The sequence below is a fragment of the Eptatretus burgeri genome, chromosome 10 (genome assembly GCF_056783735.1).
Source record: "Eptatretus burgeri isolate ZD-2024b chromosome 10, Ebu_testis_v1, whole genome shotgun sequence".
Classification (NCBI taxonomy): Eukaryota; Metazoa; Chordata; class Myxini; order Myxiniformes; family Myxinidae; genus Eptatretus; species Eptatretus burgeri.
This window is the reverse complement of record NC_140970.1, coordinates 102,124,155-102,135,684: the sequence shown is the minus strand read 5'-3', so window position 1 is coordinate 102,135,684 and position 11,530 is coordinate 102,124,155. Positions and strand designations below refer to the sequence as shown.

General features: G+C 44.0%; 1 protein-coding gene across 3 annotated transcripts in view; it reads right to left on the bottom strand.

The window, feature by feature from the left end:
* The window catches only part of LOC147019318 (uncharacterized), a 38,919-nt gene extending 27,708 nt beyond the window's left edge, over positions 1–11,211 (bottom strand). The window contains exons 1-3 of one of the 3 annotated variants that reach the window (XM_085899714.1): positions 10,794–11,211; positions 10,449–10,572; positions 8,310–8,489 (exon numbers count right to left, since the gene is read on the bottom strand). In XM_085899714.1, the coding sequence (XP_085755840.1) occupies positions 8,310–8,489; positions 10,449–10,545 (277 nt within the window). In that variant the 5' untranslated portion in view covers positions 10,546–10,572; positions 10,794–11,211. The remainder of the gene's footprint in view (positions 1–8,309; positions 8,490–10,448; positions 10,573–10,793) is intronic. The other 2 variants (XM_085899713.1, XM_085899712.1) reach the window with 2 other exon arrangements.
* Positions 11,212–11,530: the final 319 nt, after the last annotated feature.

Genomic DNA, 11,530 nt, shown 5'->3' with positions numbered 1-11,530 from the left:
AAACGGTTGAAGAAACTTTTTTTAAAATGAAACTAATTTTTCATATATCTGTCTACGCCAAAGTGATGGGTCGTATTATGAAAGAAGATCGTACAAAAAAGGGAAACGTTGTAAAATTAAATTGCACATTGTCAGCGAGCCAGCCAATGTCTGATGCACCACAGAACAATGTGGGGCCAAACACAGGCGAGTGGCCCCTGAACCTTGTTCAAGTCGATCAATATACAGTATTCAGTGACAGTGTGAATAATGCAGAGTGCTTGACGAGTGCCTTAAGCACTCAAGGAAGCATTCCAATGAAACGGTTGAAAATGAACGACTGGTTTGGCAAGCGATGAGCGATCGCTGATCAGTCATATTAAACACCTCCCAGACACCCAAAATATCAAACTATATCTGAATTGGACAAATTAACACGTTTTTTATCAGTCGCAACTGCTGTTAAGTTCAATTCTGGAGCTTAAATTTTGTAAATCAGCCGAGTTGAAGAGATTCCCGAGGTTATGGCATATGCGGAAATGAAATAAAGCCACGAACGCAGGCGTCTCCCAGCGTTTATAAGCATTGTAATGTACCCAGGGATTCGTACCGATGATAATCAGGCATTCGATGATATGAGTGAGGAAAGTGGGGGAAAAAAAAACTTTATTGTAAAGAAATCATTATGGCCTGTTCCAAGTCAAGGCATTGATGAACAGGTCAAAAACACAAAAATGGCGAATTAAGACCCCATCGAGGGAGAGCGAGGTGTCCGAGGATACGTCTGATAAATGATATGTTAAATGAGGCCATTAATTATAATCTTCAAAAGGGGTGTTTTAATTAACCCAAACACCCAATTTTCACTCTTGCACTCCCTTGGAGTTCCCTTCGTATGCATGCAAGGTTTCATGGTTTTGGAGTTATGGAGGACACACACACACACACACACACACACACACACACACACACACACACACACACACACACACACACACACACACACACACACACACACACACACACACACACACACACACACACACACACACACACACACACACCTTAGATATTATTTCCGAGTTTGTGGTTTCGTGTCGCGCTATCTTCGACTTTGTTCTGCGTTCGAGTAACGTGATATTCAGCTTACATTATCTCAAAGACCATATGAGGTGCATGGTACAAAAAAAAGTAAATAAAATGGTTCTGAAACAGTGAAATCGTATTCCACTTACTGCAATAAAGTAAAATTACTACTGATACGCTGCATCAGTTCCTTTCTCAAACACACCCACCCCAACATGTCGCACAGAGCACGGGTTATGCTAGTTTATTATTATCAATATATATATGTATATATATATATATATATATATATATATATATATATATATATATATATATATATATATATATATATATATATATACATACATACATACAAGGTGTTCGAAAAAAACCCAGCCAACTTTGGTTGTTAATATGTTTCAAACCACCAATGATACGATACTCTTTGTTTTATATGATACAAAAACTCATAAAGTTTTGCACACACCATCAATATACAGTGCCGAAAGAGCATCGACACCCCCCTTTCAATAACCTCACCTTTTGATGCCTATAGCCTGGAATTGAAATGTATTTAAATCAGACTTTATCCACCTTTATTTACACATCTTACCTTCCAAGTGAAAAACAAATTCTGTAAATTTCAGGAAATTAATTAAAAATACAAAACTAGAATAACTTGGTTGGATAAGTGTCCACCCCCCCCCCCCCCCCCCGAGTTAATACTCCGTGGAAGAACCTTTTACAGCAATTACAGCTGTGAGTCTGTTAGGATAGGTCTCTTCCAACTTTGTACACCTTGATTGGGCAATATTTGCCCATTGTTCTGTACAAAACTGTTCAAGCTCAGTCAAGTTGCACGGCGAGCATTCATGAACAGCAATTTTTTTTGTTTTTGTATACCTTGAGTGGGTATACCTTGAGGCTCGAGTGAGAGCAAACACAACACACAGCAAGGGGGCATGAGACAAGAGGGGCGGGAGTGGGAGAGACAAAACAGTGGGGAACAGACACATTAGGAGATCTGTGGAAGGGAGAGGGATGGGACGGGGAACATGGGGAATAGAAGATGGACATTACAGGGACTTTCAGGAAGGAAAGCAGGGAATTTGAAGGAAGTGGGCTTGGGTGGATTATCGGGGGTAGAAAAGATCGAGGATTTGGATAGGGGATGATAAGAGGTGGTGGTGAACAGCTGTTGTGAAAGCCTGGAGGGAAGAATGGGAAAGAATAGAGTGAGGGAGTTTATTCCAAAGGTGGGAAAAAAGAGGAATGAAAGCGTGAAGGTGAGCAGTGATTTTGGTAGTTTTACCAGAAGGGGGTTGTTGGCTGACCTTGAGTGCCCTGAGGGAATGTGGTGGGGACAAATCACAGAGAGAGCAGGGGGGGGCAAGGCTGGAGAGGAGACGGTAGACGACAGGCAGGTGTTTGCAGCTAAATCTTGTGTCCAAAACCCATCACTTTCTCTACCCACCTTGCCCAGTCGCACCCAACTGTCCCTGGACTCTGTGTCATTTTCTCCTGACAAGGTGGAGAGTTTGCTGTCAAACCTCGACTCAGATTTTGCAACCGGTCCAGACGGCATCAGCCCACGTGTCCTAAAAGCCTGCTCTTCTGCTCTTGCTCACCCTCTCTCTGTTCTATTCACCTTCTCATTTGCTCAAGGTCATCTGCCATCTGCTTGGAAATCTGCAAACATCACTGCCCTGCATAAAAAGGTGCAAAAACAGATCCCTGCAACTACAGACCAATCAGCCTTCTCCCAATCATCAGCAAGGTTATGGAATCCATCATCGCTTCAGACATCAAATCCTTCCTCAGAGGGTGGAGTCATCAGCAAGGAGATATAGAGGATTTTCCAGAAAGTCGGAGAGATCATAACTGAAAACCAGAAAAAGAATAGGGTCCAGAACGCTACCTTGAGGAACTCCAGCCTGGACAGGAAGAGGGGGTGAAAGAACTCCATTTAGGGCCACACGTTGACTGCGACAGGAGAGGAAGTCTGCGAGCCACGAGTGGAGATGGCCTTGAATACCATGGGAAGAGAGTTTGGTGAGTAGTGCAGGGTGCCAGACTGTGTCAAAAGCACGTGATATGTCCAGGGATACGGCTCGGATTTCCTGTCTGGCATTGAGGACTTGAATCCATTGATGGGAGAGCAGAAGCAGAATATCCAGGGTAGAGTGACCTGGTCTGAAACCAAATTGATGATCAGAAATCAAGCCATTGGAGAAGAGGAAGGATTTGATGTCTGAAGCGATGATGGATTCCATAACCTCGCTGATGATTGGGAGAAGGCTGATTGGTCTGTAGTTGCAGGGATCTGTTTTTGCACCTTTTTTACGCAGGGCAGTGATGTTTGCAGATTTCCAAGCAGATGGCAGATGACCTTGAGCAAATGAGAAGGTGAATAGAACAGAGAGAGGGTGAGCAAGAGCAGAAGAGCAGGCTTTGAGGACACGTGGGCTGATGCCGTCTGGACCGGTTGCAGAATCTGAGTCGAGGTTTGACAGCAAGCTCTCCACCTTGTCAGGAGAAAAGGACACAGAGTCCAGGGAGAGTTGGGTGCGACTAGGTAAGGTGGGTAGAGAAAGTGATGGGTTTTTGACACAAGATTTAGCTGCAAACACCGAGTTTAGGCATTCAGCTTTTTCATGTGCAGTATCAGCATTGCGGCCATTTGAGGTGAGGGAGGGATGGAGGGGGAACATACACCAGAAACAGATTTGATTAAACGCCACCAGGATTTTGAGGAGGGAGAGAGGTTTGAGAGTTCAGACTTGAGATTAGAAAGATGTTATTTTCTTGCTCTCCTGAGGGTAGATACACACTTGTTCCGAGCTTTATGGAAGGAACTGAGATTGCCCTCAGTTGGGTTTGCTTTCCATGAGGCAAAGGCAAGTTGTTTCAGGACAACTGCCTCGCCACAAGCTTCAGTGAACCAAGGGCGGGAGGAAGGGTAGGACAACTGAAGACAAGCAGGAATAAATCTGTGCATGAGGGAGAGCAAGTTTCTTTGAAAGAATTCCCAGGATGAGTTGATGTTGGAGAAAGTAGCGATAGGAGAACAGTCTATAAGTTTGATAGCTGCTTGGAGACCCTGCCAGTTGGCTTGAGTGAAATGCCAGACTCGACGGCGGTGAGGTGGTTCTCTGATAATAGCCAGAGAGATGTCCACTTTGACAAGGACATGGTCAGAAGAACCGATTGGAGCGGGGGAAGAGCAGCAGATATTGTCAGGGAAGTTTATCAAAATCAGATCCAGAAGAGATGGAGTACCTTTGGTTGAGATCCGGGTCGGGAAGTTGACCGATTGAGTCAGTCCGAATGAGTCGCAGAAAGCTTTTGCTGAGGTGCCATGGCAGGTGAGAGAGGTACCCACACCTCGCCAACTGGCATGATGACAATTGAAGTCGCCACATAAGAGAAGAGAGAGTTTGGATGAGAAGATAGAAGATGGTCCATGTTTTCGGATAGTGAGGTGTAGATGGAGTCATCACTGTAAGGTGGACGGTACAGTAAACAAATAAACATGAGGTGGGAGTGGAGGGGAAGCCATAGCCAGAGGTATTCCTGGGGGTGTGGGGGAGTGACAGCAGTGAATGGAGAGTGAGGAATAGAGTCTTTGATGAAGAGAGCAACTCCTCCACCAGGACGAGGCTTAGGTCGTTCATACCGGAGGAGGGAGTAACCAGGGAGAGATATTTGGGAGTCAGACACGTCTTGGGGGAGGAAAGTTTCTGTTTGGCAGATTATGTCTGGATTGTCAGTGGCAACCTGTATGGAAAGATCTAAAAGGTTTGAGTGAAGGCCTCGGATTTTTGAGGGGCACACTTTTAATGAAGAGGTAGGTGAGGAGGCTTTGGGTGCAGGGGGTGGGTGGGGAGGAGGAGGGTAGGACAAGGGACGAGGAGGGGAGGTAAGGAGGGTTGTTGAAAGAGTGAGGGGATTGCAGAATAGCTCGGGGAGGAGGCCGGATGAGGATGGCAAAAGGCTCTGTGGTGCTGGGGAGAGGGGGGACAAGAGAGGGGGAAGAAGGCAGTTGAGGAGTTGAAGAGGTGGAGTGAAGAGATGGAGGTGAGAGAGTAGTGGAAGGAGGCAGCTTTGTGGATGAGAGGGGGTGGGCAACTTTGAGAAGGATGAGTGAGGGCGATGAAGGTGGGACAAAGGTGAGGGGGGAATTTTTGAGAGAGGTGAGAGGAAGAAGAGTGGGATGGTTGCTTTGAGAGTGAGAGTGAGGAGTGAGAGGGGTGAGTTGGCACTGAAGTTAGAAAAAAAGAATGGTAAATGGAAAGCGAACATTCATCGCAAACTGGGTTTTTTTTTAAGTTTTAGGTCAGAGATGCGATTTAACACAATTCTTTATGGATGCAATAAAGGCGAATTCAGAGAATGGAGAGAAGAAGCGCTGTAATAGTTGGATTTTTTAGGCAAGGAATGAAGGAGAGGTTGAAATGAGAGCAGTCCGTTAAAATAGCAGAAGAGTGGTGCATTATGAAACAGTAAAGAGTACCACATGTGTGAGAGAGGAAGATGAAGCATTATGATATCGTTATTGTTATTATTATGAATGTTTGAGAGAGTTAACAGATTAGATCATGGAAGTGTTGTGGAAAAAAATATCGAGGAAGAAGAAGAGGCGATGAAGAAGAAGAGGCGATGAAGAAGAAGAGGCGATGAAGAAGAAGAGGAAGAAGAGGAAGAAGAGGAAGAAGAAGAAGAAGAAGAAGAAGAAGAAGAAGAAGAAGAAGAAGAAGAAGAAGAAGAAGAAGAAGAAGAAGAAGAAGAAGAAGAAGAAGAAGAAGAAGAAGAAGAAGAAGAAGAAGAAGAAGAAGAAGAAGAAGAAGAAGAAGAAGAAGAAGAAGAAGAAGAAGAAGAAGAAGAAGAAGAAGAAGAAGAAGAAGAAGAAGAAGAAGAAGAAGAAGAAGAAGAAGAAGAACAAGAAGAAGAAGAAGAAGAAGAAGAAGAAGAAGAAGAAGAAGAAGAAGAAGAAGAAGAAGAAGAAGAATCGGGAGAAAGGTGGCGGGTTTTTTTTTTTTAAGATAAAAAATAGATTGGTTGGGAGAAATGGGGGACGTTAGGAAAGTGGGGAAGATAGAAATTGAAGGCAAGGGGGAGAAAAAAACAAATAAAACTATCGTACACCAAGGGGAACCGGTAGGCCTCAACCTCGGCCTCAAACACCCGGTAAGACAACGTCGCCAAAAACTCACAAAATAGCACGATTTTTGAAACAAAACCGAACGAGGAACACACAGTAACATGTAGGTGAGAAAAATAAACAGTTAAAACGGGACAAATAACGAACGGAAACTTATCTTTGAGATCGTCAGCAGAGAGCTCCGAAGGAGACCTCTCGACGCTCCAAACCCGGAACCGAAAGTGATGCCACATGTCTTCAAGTCATGCCACAGATCTTCGATTGAACTGAGTTCGGGGCTCTGACTGGGCCACTCAAGGGCATTTATATTTTGGTGCCTTCACCACTCCAATGTACCTTTAACTGTGTGCTTCAGGTCGTTGTCATGATGAAAGGTAAACTTCCGTCCCAATTTCAGCTTTCTTGCAGAGGGCACCAGATTTTCCTCTCAGATTTTTCTGTATTTTGCTCCATCCATTATCCCTTCTATCATGACAAGTGCCCCAGTCCCTGCTGACGAGAAACATCCCCATAACATGATGCTGCCGCCCCCATGCTTCACAGTCGGGAAGGTGTTCTTTGGGTGAGGTGCTCTGTTGGGTTTGTGCCAAACATATTGTTTTTCATTTAGACCGAAAAGTTCCATCTTGGTTTCGTCAGACCATAAAACTTTTTGCCACATGGCTTCAGAATCTCCGGAGTGGTTTTTTTTGCAAACCTCAAACGGGACTCAAGGTGAGCTTTTTAAAGTAATTGCTTCCTTCTTGCCCTTCACCATGCAGGCCAGACTTGTGGAGTGCTTTGGATATTGTTGTCTCATACACACAGTGACCAGTCTTTGCCATAAAGGCATGTAGCTTTTTAAAAGTTGTCATTGGCCTCTCAGATCAGTCTCCTCCATGCCTGGTCATCCAGTTTTGAGGGACGGCCTAATCCAGGCAGGGTCTTGGTGGTACCATATGCCTTTCACTTCTTGATTGTCTTGACTGTGCTCCAATAGATATTCAAGGCCTTTTGAAATATTTTTATACCCATCCCCTGATCTGTGCCTTTCCACAACTTTATCCTCGAGGTCTTTTGAAAGCTCCTTGGTGTGCATGGTTGAGTCTTTGTTGTGAAATGCACTACCCAGCAGAGGGAACCTCCAGGAACAGCTGATTTTATTCGAAAACTACAAGGTCACTCGGTAGAGCGCATACCTCCACCACGTAATTCCTGATCCGCAAGAACATATCGGGCCCAATACATTTTTGAAATATCATGCTACACAGTACTATATCGTTTTTGGCCCTATCAAAAGTGGAGAATCACTTTTTAAAAATTAAATAATCCTCGTATCCGGATCTTCACCAAAATCGAATCAATTCGTCCTTGCGACACACCAAACCTGTCCATCAAGTTTCGTCCGAATTCGTCCATAACTTTTTGACATATCGTGCTATATATCACTTTTAGCCATATCTCTCAATGGTGAAGAATCACTTTTAAAATTCAAAGAGTCTGATCCAGATCCGGATCTTCACCAAAATCTAATCAGTTCGTCCTTATCACGCCAAACCTGTCCACAAAATTTCATCCGGATTTTCATTGAGATATCCTGTACACAAACAGACAAACAGACAGACACTGAGACAGAAAGGGGTGAAAACATAACCTCCTTCACCTTCGGCGGTGGAGGTAATAAGTCACTACAATTTACACAGGTGGAGGCCAATTGACTCATTTGATTTTGAAGGTGATTGATTACACCTGAGCTAATTTACAATTGCTATTTTCAGTGGGGTTGTGGACACTTATCCTACCAAGATATTCTAATTTTATATTTTTAATTAATTTTCTGAAATTTGTAGAATTTGTTTTTCATTTGGAAGTTGTTGGTTACGATGTGTAAATAAAGGTGGAAAAAGTCTGATTTGATGTAATTTAATTCCAGGCTCTTAGGAAACAAAAGGTGAAAATTTTGAAAAGGGGGTGTGGATTTTCTATAGACACTGGACTTCAATCTGCCTGGTGTTGGCTTCATGGTTAGGGTGGTGGGCTTGTGATCCCCCTCGGCTGTTGAATTAATACCAGGTGGGGTTGACTCTGCCTGACATCCTTCTGAGGTCGGCAAAATCAGTACCTGCTTGCTGGTATCCTGCGTCGGAGTGGCGACCCGTCCAGGATTGTGCCCAATAGTCAAGGAGACTGCTTCGGTAGCACCAACGCTCTGCACAGAGTATGGTCCCAATGGATGGATGTACTTCAATGTAAGCCCAGTTTGTCGTGTGCAGGACATCAAGGCAATGTACGAGTTCTTGCCCTGTTGGGCACAGCATGTTTGAGTCGATACATGAAAAGTGAGACCGATGGTATAAAATGGTATAAAATGAAATTCAGGTTAAATTTTTAAATACTGCAGAACATGTTGTGCTTAAAAGAGACTTAAATGTGTCGAAGCCTGCTTTAAGCTGGTTGATCACGCAAGTCAAATCCGTGTCCTGAGCAACATCCCTCAAACCACAGGCAGTGTTGACAAACACACACTCAGCAAATGGCTCGGATAACTTTGACAAAATCCATATTCAACATCCAAAATCGACTTATGGATAAATTACATGTAAAAAAATGTTTTGGTTAAATCAATCAACTTTAGCAAACTTTTTGGGTTACATCAAACAACTTTGGCAAACTTTTCTCAAGGCACTTTGGGATGCAATATCAAACTGGAAAGAGCAGTCGGAGACTGCAGACCATCGCCCGAACTTGTTTTGTGTGCTTCTATCGTACGTATTTTGAAGACGTACTCTTAATCTAATTGTGCAGTCCATACTTGGAGGTATTCGGTTGAAAAATGATGTACGTGTAAAAATTGTGGTCTATGTTGGCACGAAACCTGTCTGCCTATGGCATCCAAGGCAAACTCCACACATGGATTACTGACTTTCTCTACTCTCATGGTCAATGTGTGGCTCTCAATGGAATATCTTTCGTCTCCTCTCCCTATCAAGGCTGGAGTGCTCCAAGACACTGGGTGTATCAAGGAGTGCTCTGGGTCCAGTCTTATTCCTGATCTTCATCAACGATCTCTCCAACTCTCTGGAAAATCTGCTTTATCAATTTCCTGATGACTCCACCCTCGACCGTGGCATCCCTCAACATATAGACTGGCAAGCCGCAGCCTCTAACCTCTATTGAGACCCTGAAAAGAAATAACAAGATGGTCAAGCAATTCGAATATGTCTTTCAATCGTGAAAAATCTCACTCTCATGACCTCTGTCTTGTAGGACCACCTGGCAAACCCTCCCATCTACTTTCTCAACATTCCTCTTGAAGAAGTTCAATCATTCAAACTCCTGGGTTTCACTATCTGCCGTGATCTTTCTTGGGAAAACCACATTTCAACATCGGCCTCCAAAGCCAGCCGCCGACTGGGCATCCTCCATCGTGCAAAGTCCTTTCTTGGCACACCTGAACTCTGATCCACATACAAGGCCTCCTGCTCAGCTTGATGGAGTACTGTTGTCCCCCCTCTCTGTCTTCTCTTGCCTCCTTTCTGGTCTTGCACCATCTGCTCCTTCTCTGTTGTCCCCCCCCCCAGGTTTCTGCAGGGCACACACGGTCCATCATCAATCTGCTTCTGGTAAAACTAACCCAAATCCAGGATCACTGTTCACCTCCACTCATTTGTTCCTTTTTTTCCCCACTTGTGGAATCAACTTTCACATTCTTTTCAACCTCGTTCTTCCCTCCAGGTCTTGAAGACAGCTATTCGCTGCCATCTCACATCGTCCCCCAATTCAAAACCATGATGTTTTCTACCCTCGTTAACCCCACCCAAATTTCTAGTTTTTCTTCCTCTGAGTCTCCTTCTCCATACATGCGTGTTTTGCATCCTGCCTTATGTTTTTGTCCGTTACGTCCTTGTCCATTCAGTGTACCATCTCTTCCATGAGCCTCGACTATGTATACAAACAAAAATAAAAATTGTGGTTCTAAAAAATGTTACCCCTCCCACTCTCCTGTGTCTAAGTAACAAATAGATGGTCAGGTGTTAGTTAAGCTAACAATAAATTCTGAAGTTTGTGAATTCAAGTTGATGAAGCACCTTGTTTCTTGGAACATCACTGCTTGCACGAGTTAATTTTTTATTTTAGACCTAATATAATATTGTAGTCTTTTGATACCTGATCTCACTACTATTTCCACACCTGGACCACACTCACATCCTCCTTCGAATGCCCTTCTCGCGCATGCTTGTGTCAAACGATCCAGACTCACCTTCCATTGCTTTCCTCCGCACCATCTCTCCTCCATGAAACAGTCTCTCAGTCTCAGTCTCAGTTTCAGTCTCAGTCTCTCTCCATTTCTGCCCCATCAACGAATCCGAGATGATGCTCAAACACTGCAACAAGGAGTTAGCTTAGTTAACGGATACAAGTTAATAGCACGACCAATTGTCAGGACCTTTCTTGGAGCACCTTCTCTGACAAAGGCATTGAGCGTTTGCCCAATTCTTACCAGGAACCATTAAACTTGTATTTGTTGACATCGGGAATTTTAGGAATGTACGAAGAAGTAATAGGCTGGCAGGTTTGCCTAGGCCATAGAGGTAAGCACACTCACTTCTGAGCTGTCAAGCCTGGGTTCAAATCTCGATCTCACTCTCAACTGTTATCCTGGTGTTTCTCAGGCAGGGTGAGGCATCGATGCGTCCCTCGGATGGACGTTAAACCGGGCGTCCTGTCCGCTAGGATTAGTTGATGGTAGTTAAACATTCCACGGTGACATTTGCGAAGATTCATGAACGAATTACAAATTCCCGCCTCCCCAATCACTGCTGCTGGGAAGTCGATGGCAAACTGCCCAGCATCACTCACACCAAAAGACTGCTTCGGCAGCACCGGCACTCTGCAAAGTATGGTGCATATCCTCAACAGGAAGGAATATCTCTTCGTGGGAAGGGTTTTCTGTTTTATTATGATTTTTTAATGTTTTTTTGGTATGCATGTTCGAGGACCTTGGAAGAGCAAGAGCAGAATGGAAGGGAACAAAATGAAAAGGGGGAAACAGGAACAACACAGTCATAGTGAGAGTGAGATCAAGGGGAGGGGGGAAGGACACATGGGGGTACACACAATCTAAAAAGAAGAGGAAGGGGAAAGTAGAGATGATGCATAAAAGGAACAAAACAAGAACAAACGGAAGTGGAAAAGGGAGAGGGGGGAAAAAAAAATCACAATAACCTGGAAAAAGGGTTCATTATTTTTACTAGAAATCCCAACAGTAATTCGCATGAGATGACATTAGGTTCCAGGAGCCTAATGCCATCGAACACTGCCATCTTCAGCCATATTTAAACC